Here is a 19,301-nt window from a genome sequence, read left to right on the forward strand (position 1 = left end):
AGTTTCATTAGCAGGCCTAAAATTTATATTATTAATGAGATCTTGTAAAAGGCAAAACACAAGTTATAAGACTCATTGTAAGTCAATTTCAGAGTGTAAAAGTCAGGAATTCATTGCATTTCCTCATTTCATGTTCTGAGGCTTGAAATGTATGACCTATTGAGCTCACCAAACCTTGTGCAATTATTCAAAATGCTTTACTTCAGCCATTTGGAGTTCCTGCCTATTCTAGAGGTGTTCTGACTTCAATGTTTTCTTTACTATGGGAAACAAATGCACTGTCGGAAGTAAATCTGAAGAATGATATGGCCAGTCTAAGATTTCCCATGTATTTTTTTCCTGAAAAACCTGTTGGTTGAAACATGGTTTGTTCATGTTTTGTCATGCTGTATTGTGAAGTTCGACCCTTTAAGCAAGGAAGCATAAGCAGACAAAATATGTCTGTAAATATTTCTGTAAGAATTAATATTTTAGAATTAATTATTTTGTTGCCATCATTAGTTGCATCAAGAATTAAGACAGACAGACAGCTTCCAAGACAACTAGGCATGGCCAAGCCAAGATTACCTCCACTACGCTTCAGAATCTTCTTGGAAGTACAAAAATGAGCGGGGGGAGTTTTGGAACAACGTTTTATGGACAGATGACACCAAGACAAACCTTTGACGGAAAATTTAAAGAATGGAGAAAGATACAGTAGGACCTGCAAATGTTTCAAAGAACACCACCTCACCTTTAAGGCATGGCCTTCGTTTATTTCACAGATATATAGATGTTAAAGAAATAGTCAGAAGATAATATAATTAAAAACAGATGTAATAAAGCCACTGAACAGTTGTGACTATAATGTGGTATCTTTTGATTTCTGCTTTTAGTGGGCAATGAAATTACAGGCAGTGAACTGAGAACAGATGGATACAAGAGTCAATAGACATATAAATGACAATTCTTCAAAAATCCAAAGTTAAACGCTTAAAAAAGAATTCAACGCTAAATCAATCCAAGGCCGGGTCTAAGAAAATAAAGACTGAGTATTTTAATACATATTATATACAGTATTAAGGAAAATAAAAAGAAGAGAAAAACAAAGGAAGAGAGATCTCCACATGTTAAAAGGGCCAAGATTCCAAGATAGAAAAGAGTATTTTGAACTACAGGCATAGTATTTCAATTTTTAAAATGTTAAAAGTACTGTTAATGTTGAAATTTAGAGTTGTAGAGATATTAGAGAATTAAAGTTAAACAACAACAAAAAAGTACATTTGCCTAATTGAAATTCTGTGTACGTTTTTACAATAGAAGACGTGCCCCAAGCTGTGGAAAGAGCTTTATGACTTAGTATTGTATAATTTTACTATAAATGAAAGTGGGATCCCACAGGCCCAAGACAAGATTTAAACAAATTATTGATCATTAGGATTAGGATGCTATTCATACAGTATATATCATCTCTCACTAAGAATGATAATGTGTTTTTAGATTGGAGAATTGCAAATATAACTCCATAAAAGGGAGACAAAACTGAATCAAGTAATGTACTACTGCTCTTACTTTTTCAGCTGGTGATTACCACAAGCTTAATTAGAATCAATGGTGAAACAGAAACCAGAGCAGACAAATGTAAATTAAAGGGAAGTGTCTTTAAACCTGAGAGCAGGAGGCACGTCTTACACAGAGAATTGAGGGAGTCTGGAACAAGCTAACCAGCCATATTGTAGAAGGTGATACCCTGGTTTCTTTTAAAAATACTTGGAGACATCCTCAAATCAGTTAGCCACCAACAAGTAAATGGGATAGATGTGTCTAACGACCCCCTTTCATTTACAAACAAAACTATGGAAATAATAGGTAGTACTAAAATATAAATATTCTAACCAAACAATGGCATTTTAAAAGGTAATCAATATGGATTTAGAAAGGGAAGGCCATTTTAACTAGATTACTAGTCTTTTTTAAAAGTAGTTTAGTTGATAAAACTATAGCACATGACATGATATATTTAAATTAAAAGGTATGGAATTACAAGGTCATTCATACACATGGTTATGGCAAATGGTTAGCAAAAAAGAAGCATAATTTTAAGGGGTATATTCTCTAATTGCATGGATGTAACCACAGGTTAACAACAGGAGTCTTTTTTAGGTCTGGTGCTGTTCCTGATCTACATTCTGGTACAGTTAGTGAACTAGATACAATTCCAGATTATGCAAACACAGGAGAAGTGACAGTCACTGTAACAGTGGTGAGGGATTTATAAAAAGATTTAGGCTATATTATAGTTTGGACAAGTGTAAAGTGATCCACATGGGTAGTAAGTAGATAAACTAAATTGCAGAGATACAAGAAGCTATGCACAAAAGGTATCTGGATCTTTATGTAAAACGACTATGTGTTTATCAAGACCATAGCAGTAAACAAATCCAATAGCAGGAAAAAAATAAAATCCTCAAACTTTATGATGCAGCAGATATACAGTACTGAATTGTGTTTAGGTCACCATTACCAAAAACATTATACTTTTTTACATGTGCATACCAAATGAATGAAATAGGCCTAATGGCTTCCTCTCATCTACAATATTTCTTGGATTTTTATAATAATAATAATAATAATAATAATAATAATAATAATAATAATAATAATAATAATAATAAACTTTATTTTATATAGTGCCTTTAAGGTGGCTTCTCAAAGTGCTTTACAGAATGACAACAACAATAAATAAAAAGAATACACAAGATAAAACACAATTACAAAATACAGAGGAGATGGTGGTACTGAGAAAAGCAGAAGGGTGAAGAATGGAACCAGTTAAGGAAAGGCTTTTCTAAAGAACAAGGTTTTGAGTCTGGATTTGAAGGAGTTTAGAGAAGGTGACTGATATCCTTGGGCAGAGAGTTCCAGAGCTTGGGGGCATAACAGGAGAAGGCCCTGTCACCCATAGAATGTAGACGGGCTTAGGGAACAGTAAGGAGACCAGAATTAAAAGAGCGAAGGTTGCGAGGTGGGGAGTAGGGCGATAATACTTCAGACAGGTACTGAAGTGCCACGCCATGCAGAGCCTTGTAGGTGAGCATGAGGATTTTAAAGTCCACACGGAATTTGACAGTAAGCCAGTGCAAGGACTCCAGGATAGGAGTAATGTGATTATTTGCACTAGACCTGGTCAGGATTTTGGCTGGTGAATTTTGGACATACTGCAGTTTGTTCAAAGTAGATTTAGCTATCCTGGCGAGTAGAGCATTACAGTAGTCAATTCGAGAGAACACAGATGTTCTTAAAGCATCACCTCAGAGGGTATTGTACACACACTACTGAAGTGATATTTATGACAGCACACATGGGGGATCTCACGTTATTTTACAGCTCCTTTTTTCACCCTGTTAAATCCAGGGATTTTCACATGGCTCCAATTTTCACGTGAATCCGCTGAGATGGTAAAGAGATTTCTGTCCGAAATATAATGCTGTACTATCCATATTTTCTGGCGCTATAATGCAGGGGTCGGCACATGGTTGTGTACTGGAGTGTGAACTGCTCTGATCCAGCTTTGCATTGGGAGCCGTAAAGCTGGACGTGATTTTGTTAAATCACTGCTGGGCTGTAATAGGGTAGAAAAGGGCACAGAGAACAAAGGGAAAAACTCATCCTCCCCATCAAGAATGACTCTCTTCTTGCCAATTAGGATGTGACACTGATGAATGTGGTTGGCCGAGGGATGTGGCCCCACACAGGCTGTTCAAGAAATGAACATGGTTTTATATAAAAATGATAAAAAATCGCAGTAGGGATGTCAATCAGACAATGGTGGTCAGTTAGATTAAAGAGCCAGAGAGATAGAAAGCCAGATGTGAACTATGATCATGAATATTAAGTAGCTCTTGGCATATCACAACAGTCTCATTCTCCCTCAGCGCTGTGAAATGACAATGGTGAATTAATATTAAATAATAAGGATTAATTAATATTTGGACCTAATTTTGAAGCAAGTGGAACAAGCTAACCAGCTATATTTTAGAATCCCGGTTTCTTTTAAAAATACTTGGATGACATCCTCAGATCTCAGACAAGTAAATGGAAGAGATGTGTCTAATGGCCTCCTTTCATTTACAAACACTCTTGTGTAATTATGCAAAACTATGGAAATAATAGGCCATACTAAAATATAAATATTCGAACTAAACAACAGCGTTTTAAAAGGTAATCAACATGGATTTAGAAAGGGAAGTTGTAGAAAAGAAAGGGAAGGAAGCTGCATGAACTTCATTATTCCATAAACTTGAAAAGTGTTTCTTATTAGATAGTAAAATTATTTTATAAATACATGAGGAAAGAGGTAAAATGGAGAATACCATTATTTTACAAGCGTGTACTTCACTTGCAAATCACTTAGAGCAAAATTGTATATTTTTAACCTTTCATCAGTGCTTGATTTGGAGAGAAATTAATTTGTGGGTAATGTTATACAGAGTCAATGTTCCTAATTGCTTGCCAACATTCATCATGTTTGTTGTGAGATGACAAAAAAAGGAAACTCACGGAAGCCATGTTGAACACATATGAACTTTTTCAATAACAGAAATGACATTCTTCCACTTTATCCTCTTAGAGTAAGAGTGACTAGTTTTCTTTGTTCTCACTCCTGTTGTTCTATGACATTTTGAATGGCAATTTATATTTCACCCTACAGCTAGCGAGAGCCTATTATAATCCTGATGAACCCAATCAGCGGACATCGCCCAGACTTTGAACTAGAGCACAGACACAGGTTCCCCAAAGAATGGTCTTAGTTACTCAACTCAAAGACCAAGGCTCCTTGGGAAAAACAGCTACAGAGAATCTGTTTTTACCAACAAAGGTCAGCCGTACAAGTCACAGCAGTGTATCACTCCATAAAACTCAACATTGTTTCACAATACAGGTTTTTTCAAAAGAGTATCTGAGGCTCAGTCTGCTGGTAATAAAAAAAAAAGATTGGCATATTTGGGAAGGAATTAAATGTGAGATGTACTGCAGCTAGCAAGCGCTAATGAAAATCATACAGTATCTATCATATCTCATATTCTGCAAAGTAGAAAATCTACAATTCTACATTATGCTAGTTTCCCCTCATATTCAGGTTTTGTCTCATACGCATGAACATGCCCTGCTGATTTATTTCAACTTTAATGCAAAACTAAATCACTCGGAAAACAGTTGGTAGCACATGCTAATTCGCATTATTAATTGTAATGAACTGATTACAAGATATTTTCATAACATACTGATACAAGCGCAAGCCACATAACAGTGATCATATGACACTCAGGTTTCTATTTCTAATTGAAATTATTTTATTTAAACTTTGAGTTTTCATACCATATCGCAGGTGAATTGGAATAAAGAAAGACCTTTAAGTTCAGATTGTGATCATATTTTGGGATTGTGAGGGAAGCATAGGATGGAAAAAAAAGGTTTGTAGAGAAACAATAGCCTGGAAATAGGTTGAATACCGTCTGAATCACTGTTCACTCTACATGCCAGAGTTTGGCGAAGTGTTGAGTGATCCCAGTGCCAGTCTTATGTTATCCCTCTGCCAGTTTTCAGTGATTCCTGTGACAGATTGAGCGCTGTTGTACTTTGGGTTTGGAAGCTATAGCTAGAAGTCTTGGTCATGTGTGTCCTCTGGCAATCAGGCAGCCTCTGGGGAGCTATGTGTCCAGTTTTGCAAGCCAAATAAAAGTGATTTTGCATCAGTGGGTTGAAAATAACCAGAGATTTATGTAGAAACATAACATTAACAAGGTTAAATGCTGTAATGGCACTGAATAGTTAGAACTAATCTTTCAAGGAAAAATATCAAGTGTACACTATGTCAATTCTGAAATATTTTTTTCAGTTTTGCTATGATGTCTTTGGCTATATTATATTTTTTTCTGAAAATGTGTGTGCTGTGATAGATTGATTTAGTGTTTTTCTATAAAAAGTCATTATTTATCTACTGCAGGACCATTTATCTCCCTTTCTGAGTATTAAAGCAAAAAAAAAATGTACAGAACAAATCAGATTTAGCAGCAATGCTCATCTGAAAGGGTTTAACCCTAGAACTGTACCTCTTTTATATATTAATGGGGCCTGACAGCCTCAGTGTAACTTCTACTGTATAGACATAATCTATTTGGACGTGGAACGTCTTTCAGAAATTATAATGAAATAGATCCTAATTAGGTTTTCTTCCTGTCGGATCATGCCTTTATTGTACAAAGGGGCATTCAGGACATTATAATCCACAATGCAATATACTGTGGCTATTAATTTTCCTTATGCCACTGAAGCAATCTCAAGCAGGAGAAAGCCTAAACTACTTATTTTTTATTTCAATTGTTTCGGAGGACATGACAGCAGATGAGCATTTTCCAGAAACAATATTTGTTATCTTTCGGATTTCTCAAAACAAATTCAATCATCATTTTGAATTATTGTCCTTTTTTGACAATCATTTCAGGGCTGGCTTGTTCTAAACTAATATTTCCCAGACAGACTGTGAATAATGTAAAAGGATGAGCCCTTACCAAAAGCTTGAAAATATTCAGCAATCAAATTCAGTCTGTCAGTTTCAACGATCACAAAACCCTCCCCCTCCCAACATTGTCACCAATACCACAACCACTGCCACTACTCCCCTTCAACCCGAACTAAAGTGTACATGAAATTCATTACTGGTTTTGATCTTCATTTTGCTTCATAGTTTGAAAGAGATGGATATTGAACTTCACAGCATCTCTTGGAGTACTTCCAGACAGCCACATCTTTTTCATTTTATTAGATTAAAGGAGGTTCTTTAATACAGAACTCTCATTACGTACTGTAAGTAATGGAAGCCTTATTTTCTTAAGGTGAGGTTCCTTAAAGACCTTTCAAAAACATTTTAAATGCCATCACTCTCAGTTTTCTTGTTTGTTTTCTGATCTTACTTATTAATTTTCAATGTCCTTAACTCAATTTGATTGATATACATACTATACAGTACATACAGCACACTGTATGCAGATATGTATCTCTCTCTACCTTAGACTGCCTACCTGTCTGCCTTCTCTGTATGCTTCAAATTGAATTGGAATCATGTCTCTTTTGAATCTTCATTACAGACAGCATATACCCAGTGTTCAACACAAATATCCCAAATAATGTGCTAAAATGTCTAGGAAACATTTAAAAATTGGATGTGCCTTTCTTTTATATTAATGTTACACTAAAGCTTTAGATCTATGAAGTCATGATTGATTTAAACGAATGTTCAGAAGAAGTGGCCTCAATTATAGAAATAAATTCCATTTCAAATCAAGACGAGATTTAGGGTTTTGAGACCTTTCTGATATTTGCCTTAATTTCTCCCACCCTCCACCCACTTACAATTTATAAAGGCAATTACCTTTGGTGACCTTCAATCTTTAGCTTTTAATGAATGTCTGTAATGTTAAACATTAATTTGAAATAGTGTGCTAAAACATTAAAGCCGTTTGCAAAAAATTGCACTTTTGTAATTAGCTCATTTGATAGCTGCTAGTCAATTGATCTGAGAATCTCTTCCAGACATTTTTTAAACCAGTCAGCTTCAAACAACCTGGTTGGGAAGTTTGTTCCATATCCCAACAACCCTTTGTGTAAAGAAGTGACTCCTGTTCTCAGCTCCTCTTATTTTCCACTTGAGCATCTACCTCATGTTCCACTGCTGATTCTAAGAAGTCCGTTTTGAATTTAGACAGTTTAATTGTTTTGGCGCTTTGCAAATACTGAGCCAATGCTAGATATTGTAAATATCTAAAAATTCACTGATAATACAGCTTTTGACAAACTCTGATTTTATGCCTATCTTGCTTCTGTTTTGATTTTCATGATTTTAGGTTATTGCATGTTAACTTAGTTAGGCACTGTCTTTCAGTGCATAGCTACCTCTCTGATAGAGGGGATATTTTATACTTATCCAGCAGCTGATGTCTTGATTACTTTATTATCCTTTAGATCACTGGAGTGGCTTGACCTTTAAGACTGAAAAGCAGGTTGGTCACCTTGTCCTCATTCATCCCTGAGGTTTTCTCTAATAATAAGATGACAAGTAGCTGTCCAATTCTGAACAGTCAATTTTACATTCTACTAATACTAAAGAGAAAGAAGAGTGATTTCAGACATACAAAACAGTCTTGATATTTAAATTTTTATTTTACTGAAGTAACAGGAGAGAAGCAGGATTCAGAAGCACTATGAAAATGAGCACAGCTATCCCTACAATTCCCTCCTTAAAATTAGGAAGCACTTCTGTAAATCATGTGAGGCATTGGACTGCACTTATGATTAAGTTTTACAATAAACCAGAATTTACAGACCTCAAATTGTAGAAGCATTCACAGAAGCTGTGATCAGAATGTATAGTACAGTAATTAATAAATTATAATGAATAATGTTCCCAAAAGGAAAAGTTCACTCCCCCATCTACATAGAAGGGTCTGCGGTGGAGATGGTGAATAACTTCAAATTCCTAGGCGTTCACATCTCTAAGGACCTTACATGGACACTGAACACCTCCAGTCTCATCAAGAAGGCACAACAGCGGCTGTACTTCCTGAGAAGGCTGAAGAAAATACACATACATCCACTGATCCTCACCAACTTCTACAGATGTACGGTGGAGAGCATACTGACCAGCTGTATCACAGTCTGGTACAGCAACTGCACCGCATCCGACCGTAAGGCACTACAGCGGGTGGTCAAAACTGCCCAACACATCATCGGCAGTGCCTTACCATCCATCCAGGAAATATACAACACCAGGAGTCTGAAAAAAGCCACCAAAATTATGTCTGACCCCACTCACCCCAGTCATAACTTGTTTATTCCCCTACCATCTGGCAGAAGGTTCCGGTCACTCCAGTCGCACACAACTAGACTCCAAAATAGCTTCTTCCCCAGAGCTGTCAAGTTGGTGATGCCCCCACTCCCTTCCACCTTATTATGATCTCTCCTAACGTCCTCCTGTACCCACAACTACTGTACTCCTACACCACCACACACACATGTAAGCCGAAATTGTACTGTCCCCTCGATAGCCCAGTAAAACTGTAACAGGCATAATAATATTTAATATTTATTAATTAACCATACTACTTTTAACCATACTATTTTTTGCACTGTTCTAAGAATTACCTTGCACTGTTTTTGTCCTGTTATATTTTCTCTGTTTGCGGAATTTTGCACAGTTTTGATTACTTGATTACATGTTATTTATGTTATGTTATTACATGTTACTGTTATTGCTATTGTGTAACTGTCTATTGTCTTATCTTCTCTCCTATTTATATACTGCACCTGAGTGACTAATGAGAAACACTTTTCATTATACTATGCACCTGTGTAAGTTTAATGACAATAAAGTTGAATAAAGTTGAATAAAAGGAAAACAATGTCCTGATGCTGCCAGATAGCATTTTGGCTTTGTGGGATATCATACCTGAAAATGTAAAGGTTTTCTTAAATATAATACAATTTGCATTATTAACTATTCTGCAGCTTTGGATAAAATAGTCAAGTAGAGGTACTGTAAAGTATAGTAATACTTGTTTTGCATAGGATAAGTAACCATTTTGACCACAGGGTGTTTTGCTGCACCTCACAACATAGATTTTATAGGGCAAGAAGAAAAGTCTGAAGAGAGATCTCTGATCTTACAATCTGATTTGCCTGGTGGAAGATGCAAACTCACTGCAGGGAGCACCTACTGCAAATGTGGGAAATCAGCACCTTGTCTCAGCAGGAACCTGTGCAGTTCGAACTACAGGGCAATGGCAAAGAGAAATTCCACTTTTCAAAATCACTAGGACCATGCTCTGTGATCGATGTGTGTCCACCTGCTTAACCAGCCCAGGCATAAAAAAGCACAGAGCCAGATGCTAACAGGCGTTAAAGTGTACTGGGTGAGAGCAGACCGACACACAAGGTGCTATTATATTTTTTTGCTTTCTAATGAGCACCCAGAGTTGAGAGCTCTGACAAACGACGGATCAGTAGGTGGCACTCTTCCCCTGAGCCCAGATTTTCCAGATGCTCCAGTATGATGGCTGCAGACACTGCAATAGGTATCATCCCCCAGATATTAAACCAAGATCCTGATTACTGGGTCATTAAAGACCTGATGGTACTGTCTGCAAGAGTAGGAGTATTAACCTGGTATCCTGGTTAAATTAAATCATATGTTTATACAATCTGTCCTCCCAAAGTCCCCCCTCAACTGGTGAAGCAATTACTCAGTTCTTTACCTGAACGGCTGAGTAGCATCACCAAAGTGAGCGCTGCACTTCAAGATTGGAGATTGGAGATTGGAGATTCACTTTTACAGTGAGTGGCAGATGCAGGGGATCCCCTCCTACAGGTACAATTCTTTGAAATCCTTCGGGGTGAAAAGTGTAAATGCAAGAGAGCCTTATTGTTATTACCTGGAGAGGGGTGGGCGGGGTGAGAGGTGAGGGCAGGCCTTGTCCTGGCGACTGGTTCTGTTTCTGGGGCGGTGACACAGCAGCCGGCTGGGTCTGTGGCGGCTGTGCCTGGCTGTGGGACGACTGCTGGCTTGGGGGAGACTGCTGATGCTGCGACGGCTGTTGGCTCTGGGACGGCTGGTGTGTCTGACCTTGGTGCTGCTGTTGCTGTTGTGGCGGCTGTTGCTGCTGCTGCTGCTGTTGGTGTTGCTGGTGCTGCAGCTGCTGCAACTGTTGCAAGTGCTGGAGCTGTGAGTTCAGGGATGAGGTAGCTATAGAAGGAAAGAAAAAAAAGAAATCCACAAATAAAGTTGCGCTCTGTAATGGTAGCTTAAACATGGAGGCATAGGATTGCTGCTGTTGGAGGTTTAATGTCTTTGGTGAATTGAATTTTTAAGAGTCTTGCATAGTCTACATCAAAACATAAAACAAGACTTTTAGCTATCAAAGGTGAAAGATGAAAAAAGTATTTCTGAAATGTATACGGTACTGTATAGTGTAGATTACTAGAACTCCTACTGTATGTTCACTTCCTGCACAATAACATACACATGAATACTCCTTTCAGTCTGAAAATCCACATTACAGAAAAAGTTGTCACTGAGGGAGTTCATTCATTTGGCCTGAAATGTGTGTTACCAATCAAATTGTACGATCACCTACTGTGCATGTCAGCAAAGTGTAAAAGGATTTAATAAGCTTAAGATAGTGTCAGTAAGCCACTGTCAATAGGACATTTATCTTTATGGTTCCAACTGGTTTTTAATGCCTTCATACGTAACAACACATATGAAGCCCAACAATTCTGCAACATATGTTTTAACCAATTAGATGTTGTTTATTTATTAGAAATGTTTAAAACATCTCAAATAATTTAAACCCTGTGGTGTTAGCATATTAGCATTGGTCCAAGCACATGTAATAATAATAATAATAATAATAATAATAATAATAATAATAATAATAATAATAATAATAATAATAAAACTGAGAAAATCTGAATGTTACTTGAAGGTTAAGTTATGGAACAAATGATCAAAAATTCTGTCTGCAGTGGAAAGTTTGTAGTGTCATCTCTCTGCAGCAACACATTAAAAATCGCCAGCCTTGACAGCAGTTATCTGCTGCAAAAACAACCAGCCCAGCTGCGTGATCTGTGGAAGGCTCCTACTGAATTATGCTGCACAGGATTTCACAAGCAGCTAGGAAGGATTCAAACCTTAAGCAACATTTTCAGGTCTGTTTGATGGATGTTTGAATCCCAGCTACAGTACTTTCCAAGAAAATAAAGAAGCAGTTTTTTTTTCTAAATGGTAGTGTTTGCCAGAACCTTTAACTACTTTCTGTCTGCTGTTTACAGCAGATACTACTAAGGGTTTAACCAGCTGTTTTGTTAGTGACCAAGGTTCAACAGGTGAATGCAAGTTTGCAGATTTCTGTGCTTAATAATGCCCCATTTTCAATATTATGCTTTGCAGGTATTCCCATGGAAGGACTGTTATTTCCATGGGCCTGCCACAAGAGGCCACCTAATAGGACCCCGAAGACATGTGATTCGTTTATTAGTTCACTTGAGTGGTACTATTGTATAATATCCTGCAGCTAGGATCACACCTTCCCCCTTCTCTTAATGACAGACTACTTTTCTTCTAAATTTTCTCCATTCATTGGAGGTTTCATTTTACACCTCTCTACACCTATTCTGACTTCACACCTCTTGATTGGCCTCTCTTTCTGTCCCCTGCTCCCGCCTCTCGCTCCTCCTCTCTCCCAGCCTTTGTTCTCCCGCTACTTTATCTTTGCCTACTGCCCTGTCTTTCTCACACCTGAAGAAGGCTCCACGGCTGAAACGTTGTGTTTTTTCTTTCTTCTTTTTTTCAGAATGGAATAAACCTATTACCTGTTCCTTTGCAGCCTACGCATGCTGACACAGCTACCTTCCTGAACTACTATTGTATAATTGTCCAGTAAGCACTCACAGACAGGCTTAATTGGGGAGGATATAGGTTTGAATGTGGGTTGAATTAGTGTACTTTGTGACTGAATGGTTAAGGTTGCACAGTGGTTAGGATGTTCTCCCTGTGTTTTCTGGTTTCCTCTCACTGTCCAAAGACTTACTGGTAGGTTAATTGGCTTCTGGGAAAACTGGCCCTGGTGTCAGTGTGCATGTTCGTGTCAACGGTACAACAAAATGTGTGCCCTGCGATGGACTTGGTTTGAAAATGGAGGTTACAAAATGGAAGGATGAACAGTTGTGAGTGTTTGTTGTAAGAATGCCTGACGCATTTACTTTATAGTGAAGGTGTGACAGGCTGAGCCATGCTACCAGAAGTGGGGATCTTCTACATGTTAAACTTTAATTTACAAAATGTTAAACTAAACTAAGTTTTCAATTTCAGATTTTGCTGTCATCTGATGTTGTATCTTTTCCTGTCATAACGGCTTCTCCAAAGTCTTCAGGAAGCTGCTGGTAATCAGCATGGTGTTATTCATCCTGCATAAAGAAGCTAGAGTAATGCTGATGAATTTCAACAGATCATTCCCTTTATGCCTTACAGTACATAATGAAGAATGATGTCCCAGAATATTTAGTTCAGTTAAAGGAGTTGTACTGTACCACAAGGTTATCCGAAAGGCATGAAACTAGAAAATAAAGAAAAGGAAAAACTTAAGAGGTAGAGTATCCAACCCTGGTCCTGCAAGGACCTTCAAGGTGTTTTATAAAGCAGTAGAACCTCAAGAGCTGGAAGAAACTGTCAATTTGGTCTAATTAAGCTGGTATCCAGCTAGTTAAGTTAATTCAGTGATGAGTTAGATTGGAAACCAGCAGACACATCAGCCCTTTGTACAGTATATATGACACATAATATAATCTATATATTACAGTAGAAAGGAATTCAAAAAGCCCTGTATTCAAATAATTTTTGCTGAAATTTAAAAGTTGCATTTGTTTACAACTGCATATAGAAAATACTTTGTTCAAGAAGACAACCTTGACCCTTTACCCCCCCCCCCAAAAAAAAATCTGAAAGTCCAAGATCATAATGACAAAGGAATAGACTAGTGTTTGAGGGAACGAGCTACTCGTCCATTTTTGCTGAAGCCAATTCACTGGCTTCTGAAAAAGAAACTGCTCAATGAGGTTCTTGGATAAATTAACTATTAACTACTAAATAGGCTACATGAGCCAACTGGACTCATGAGCCTCTTGTTTGAAACTTCTGGAACATTGGGTATTGCTTTTAATCGGTCTTTCCTACCACCTGAAACTGTAGCTACTGTATTAGAGTTTTAAAAACTGAATGGTTCAAAAACTGGAAGAAATACTGTATATGTATAAGATCATAATTACAAGCAAAACCAATAGCACTTGCAGTGTTCACAAGTTCTCAAAAAGAATCCAACAATTAACACAGAGGTACATAAAAAAGGGTTATTACATATATATACTGTACTGTATAAAGTAATTTGTGCTAGGTGGAAAGATTTAACAGATACATATTGCCCCCATACCCTCACCATAACCCCAATACTCTCTGGTGGTTTCACTTTGGATATTTGCATCTCAAGGGTGCAGTTCATTTTCTTTGAAGACACTAGGAACCTAATTCCAATGATTGGAAGAGGTTAAGAAACTCTTTTAACTGGAAAATCAGCTTAGGGAGACACAGGTGTCTTAGGGAGAAGGTGTCTTAATGCTGTCACAGAACCATAAGTTACTCAAGGAGTCTTTTCAGGTATTTCAGGTCCACTGTGAAAACTAATTCCAACATTTTCTGCAGCAGAAGAGTATCAGAAAAGGAACCCCATACCACAGATTTCTTTTCATAATAAATGTAACACCAAACACAGAAATGTCTTTCCTTAGAGCAGAAGTTGATTTTTCTTAAGGCAAATTGAGGAGAGCTGGAACTCTTTGAAATAAGCTAGAAACAGACAAACTTAAGAATCAGATAGATCTACAGACAACTTATACTGGAGTTTCCTAAGGCTTTTTGTTTATGATACCTGTGCAAGTTCTTTGTTTTCTCATGCAGGCTTGTCTTTTGTTGTTGATGCATATCTGACAATGGCTGCTAATTTAGGTAATAGCTGTTGGACTAAAGTTAGATACCTCAGTGTTATTTTTCACTCTGTGCTGTCATTTCAAGCACATATCAGACAGGTCACACTGGCATCTTTTTACTTTTAGTAATGGTATCTTTTCTGTAAAGCTTTGCCAAGCTAAGATCCTTCCTTTGTCAATCTGACGCTGAAGAAATGATACACAGCTTAATTTCAAGATTAGATGACTGTAAAGCTTTACTTACTTGTGTATTCTTCTAGGATACTGAATAGGCCCAGAATTCTGTGCTGATAAAAAACATTCCATCCTAAAACGTACTGGCTCCCTGTGAAATGTGTGATTTTAAGATTTAAGATTTTTTAAGCTTACATACAGTATGAAGCACCAAATATTCTAGTTCAAGGACAGCTTATGGATAAGTACAGTATAGTCCAAACCTTATCCGAAATCTGCTGATTCAGGTTGCTTTATTCTACCTAAGCCCAGGCAGTACCATGATTTTGGAACTCATTCCACACTTTGAGATAGGACATTTGTAATTCACACTTAAAAGCTTATTTTAATGTTTAGTTTTCATGTTTGGTCAGTGTGCTTTGTGATTTTATTTGAGTTCTTTGTGTTTTATGTCTGTATCATTATACAGTGTTGATTTTTTCAATAAGCTACTATGAATAAAATGTACTGTTGTTAAAGAACTGTTTTCCTTTCTGGTGTCCATATTATACAAATTACAATTGCACTTAATCTACTAGATAAGCATGGTGCTATCATGTTAATTTCTTGAAAGAGAAGAGGGTGTTAACTACTTTAAAACAACATGGGTAGCTACGTCATACCAGCTGAAAGCTGGTCATGGAAGTCTGGCAATATTTTTAAGAAAAAAAGAGTCTTTCACCTGTTAACCAGGTGTTTCACCAGAGCAATGTCATGAATCCCAGAAGCACATGACTGAGTTGTGGCTCTCACACTTATTTAAAATCTTCAGTCAGCCACTGAGGGGCTTTTGTAGGGCCTCATGTCAGTCACAACACGTTCTGGTTGAATGTGTATCTGCTGCACAAAGGAGGACTCTACACTAGATGACAGGTTATTCTCATGACTTTATGGCAAGAGTATTGGAGGAGGCGTAAAAATTGACATGACACCAGTGCCACTGAGATCTGGAGCTTCCTAAAACAATTCAGACCATAACAGCAATCAACAATTTTGCTAGATTCTCTTTTGAGGAAAGGGCTATTTCTGGGACTCTGGTTTCTCAAAGTAGAGAGTCAATTGTCATTCCTGGAGATATTATTAGGGATGGCAACATACTGTACATCACCATCTTCTTCAATATTAAAGGGGATAGATTGTAACACACAGACCAAAGGCAATCCTCTACGCACTCTTCATTTGTATTTAGTCAAATCCATATTGGTATTCAACAGGAGATACAGTAATTGAGCATATTGGAACAACGAGTTCCCTGAATGTTAATGAATTACCACTCAAAAAGAAGAGACTCTCAGACTTCTCAACCTCTTCGAATATGATTAGAAGAGTCTTGGAACATAGCATCTCATAGCAATATCTTAAACCACATTCTGGATCTGAGGGAAGAAAATACAATAATTCTGCAAGACTGGGTTACTTTTGCAGTTCAGGAAATCTACAGACAGGAGCAGTTTGTTCAGAAGTAGGAGAGGTGGTGGTACTAAATACTATGATTTTTGGTTGTTGTTAACAGTTTTTGATTACTATTGTCTTTTATGAACAAGTTATCCAAGGACTATTTTTTTTTCATACTCAGTTTGAGATACATGAGGAGGACTCAATAGCTAAAATTTGTTGTTGTGTATTTTCTTCTTTTTTTAGCGTAGAATTACCTATTGTATTATAAGGATCTCTTCTCATTCCTTAATATTATGATGCTCTCAAATACGTTTATACATATACTGTACCAGCTGAACCTCAGTCAAAAAACAGGTTCAAATTAAGCAAAACCATTAGGCTACCCTTTGCTATTAAGCACAATATAGTGCCACTCTTAATGTAAAGCATTATTTCTACTAATTTCTGTTCTTGTAAGCAGAATGCATATCCAAGAAGAATATCCAGTGCTCAAATTTGAGTCTGTTTAACAGTAGTCTTTTCTTCTGAAATATATACTGTATTTATTGGACCTAAAATTGATAATTTCATGATTATTAATTTGTTCAGTTTTCATCTTTCTCTAAGAACTTTTGTCTCTTTTAAAAAAAATATTAAGAAGCTTAAGAAAATATAATTATGTCACATAAATATGGAATAATGCACAATTTAAACATTTGATTTTCAAAAATGTTTTGTTTACCATTTCTTTCTTTCAGACTATGTAAATGCTGCCTCTTTTTTCATTAATAAATTTCAGCATGGCATCTACAGAAGAGATTGTCTATCATTTGGGACATCTTTTCTGCAACTTTGCAAAAATGTCCTGTGTAAATGTACTGCATGACATGTAGGCATTTGGAAGCTATATATCATTTTTCAATACTCTGTTCATTTTCTTTTTCAACCCCATAATTGAGTTTAAAAAAAGATTGGGTGTTTTTAAAATTGTGGTTAAAAACTAATAATTACAATGTTTGTGACTTGGTACCAATGGCTGTGGTTGTAGTTGTGGATGCTACTTTAGAACACTTCCTTAGAGTATCTGAAGCTCAGGCCAAGCTCCTTCCAAATTGTAATAGTGAAAATCACAAAAAAACGAGCCTGTTAGCCTGTAAACACCACACTTTTACATTTCTCCTGCCTCCTGACACTTTGACACCACCGTTATACCATACCATGAATTATATATAATCCCAGCTATAAAGCCAAGAGTCCAATTCTGACTTGAAATACTAGGGCAAGCCGTCTCACACGCTCTGACAGGACTAGCAGCTCATTTTTCTTACGAGTGGACCAAAAAGAAGATACGGAATAGTGTTCAAGAAAAAAAAAAGAAAGTTCTGTCAGAAAATTATCTAAACCAGAGAAAGATCAAAGTTGATTTGAGTGTTTCCTCCAGCACCGAATGCAAGGCCAAAGAAAAAGAACAACAACAAAAGAAAATGAAGAAAGGAAAACAAATTCAAGGGGAATAACTATAAGCCCCAAGTGGGCTTATTATATGACTACACTGCAGGTAACTACATTCTTTAACTACGGTGCTTCATAAATTCTGTCATCTTGTTAAGACTGTCAAGACCACTGACCTTCCTTTCCCCACTAACAAGGCAGCCAGCTTTATCACACGTATTTCTTTGACCAATGTTCTTTCTACGCCACAGCAATATAAGGAATTTGGCAGCTCTCTCTAAACTAATTGTTTTTCCACCTTCTGCAAGAAGCAGAAAAAAAAGAGTTTAAAAATAATCGACAAGGGAGAAGGCATTATGGGCTTCTCAATGCTCGTTATTTTACACTCCCTATCGAGTTAAACAGCGGTCAGTTAAACACATTAGGGCTTCAGTCCAATGGCAAACAAGACCATTCATAAGAGGTAAACTGTAACAGTGAGCCACCACCTGAATTGGTGAAGCCATCGTGAAATCCAGATTGACTGGGTCTATTTAAATTATTTGTTTAAATCCTGACCTGCTATTTCAAATTACAGCAGAATAGGATTTGCCCTTGAATTACTAATCTGTGAGAATTGGCACAAAAGCCAGCAAGTACTATAATTTAAGACTAGGCAGCGTCTGTCTTAATTAAAAAACTCATACGATCGAGTACTGATCATGCTTCACTAATTTGCACATTGCTAATGAAAACATTCAACCATCTACTGTGAGTAACTCAATTATTTAGTCATAAGTATGTCCCTCGTTTGTCTTGTTCATGGAAGAAATGTGAAGAAGGCTTCTACTGTTGACTTTGCTGGTTAATACTACCATAATAAGTATGGAGCCAATGTGATACAAATTACCCAGGAAGCCATCTCTCACATGGGTATCCGGTGCTGAAAACGCACTACATATGTTATCCTACCCTACCCATTCATCTTCCCGACCCTTGTATTTTAATATGTTGGAATTGTAAAAATCCTGAGTCAAATGTGAATGGCACAGCTATAATTCTTTATGAAGTAGTAGGTAAGATTGATTGTCAGGGGTCAAAAGGCTAGGTCAAGCTCAGCTCATTCGTCAGATGAATGTCATTTTGGTTTTCTCTGTCACCAGAAAGCTCTAAAAAATAGCAACTCCTTCCTCATTATCCAGGACCTGACTCCTTCCCTGCCATCTTGTATTAATGGAACTCTGCCTCATGTCTGTCTTTTGTCTCTTATATTGCTTATGTTGGGCTTTTCTTTGGGTCTGCGTTTCTATCCTTGATTGTTTTTTTTATGCTTTAGTTTATTATGCAGGGGCTGAGCCATACATGTACAAACCTGTTCTCATAATTTTGTCTTGCTCCAAAGAAGATTTTCTTGTGTCTTGTATCGTGTACAGACTGTTCACAGGCTTTTTCAAGCCCTGTCAGAGCAGGACACATTAAGAGTACAGTTCTTTCTCCAGCTGCTCAATCACCTGTATATCCAAGGGAAAACATCCAAGGCGATCAAACAAAGACAAAAAAAATCCTTACACAGCTTCACAAACAGCACCAGTTAGCTCACACGATTTAAGCAATTTCAACTAAGTGAAGTTGTATCTTAGTGTCAAGGTGATTATTACATTTATTTCGTGGTGGCTTTGAAATAGAGTTCCAGACTAGATTAGTCAGAT

At 37.1% G+C, this 19,301-nt stretch overlaps 1 protein-coding gene across 1 annotated transcript in view; it reads right to left on the bottom strand.

The window, feature by feature from the left end:
* The window catches only part of pou6f2 (POU class 6 homeobox 2), a 202,188-nt gene that overhangs the window by 64,143 nt on the left and 118,744 nt on the right, over positions 1-19,301 (bottom strand). Inside the window, exon 5 of the mRNA XM_088643523.1 lies at positions 10,467-10,777. Coding sequence (XP_088499649.1) covers positions 10,467-10,777 — 311 coding nt within the window. The remainder of the gene's footprint in view (positions 1-10,466; positions 10,778-19,301) is intronic.

The sequence above is a fragment of the Lepisosteus platostomus genome, chromosome 8 (genome assembly GCF_059453375.1).
Source record: "Lepisosteus platostomus isolate fLepPlt1 chromosome 8, fLepPlt1.hap1, whole genome shotgun sequence".
In the NCBI taxonomy this organism is placed as follows: domain Eukaryota; kingdom Metazoa; phylum Chordata; class Actinopteri; order Semionotiformes; family Lepisosteidae; genus Lepisosteus; species Lepisosteus platostomus.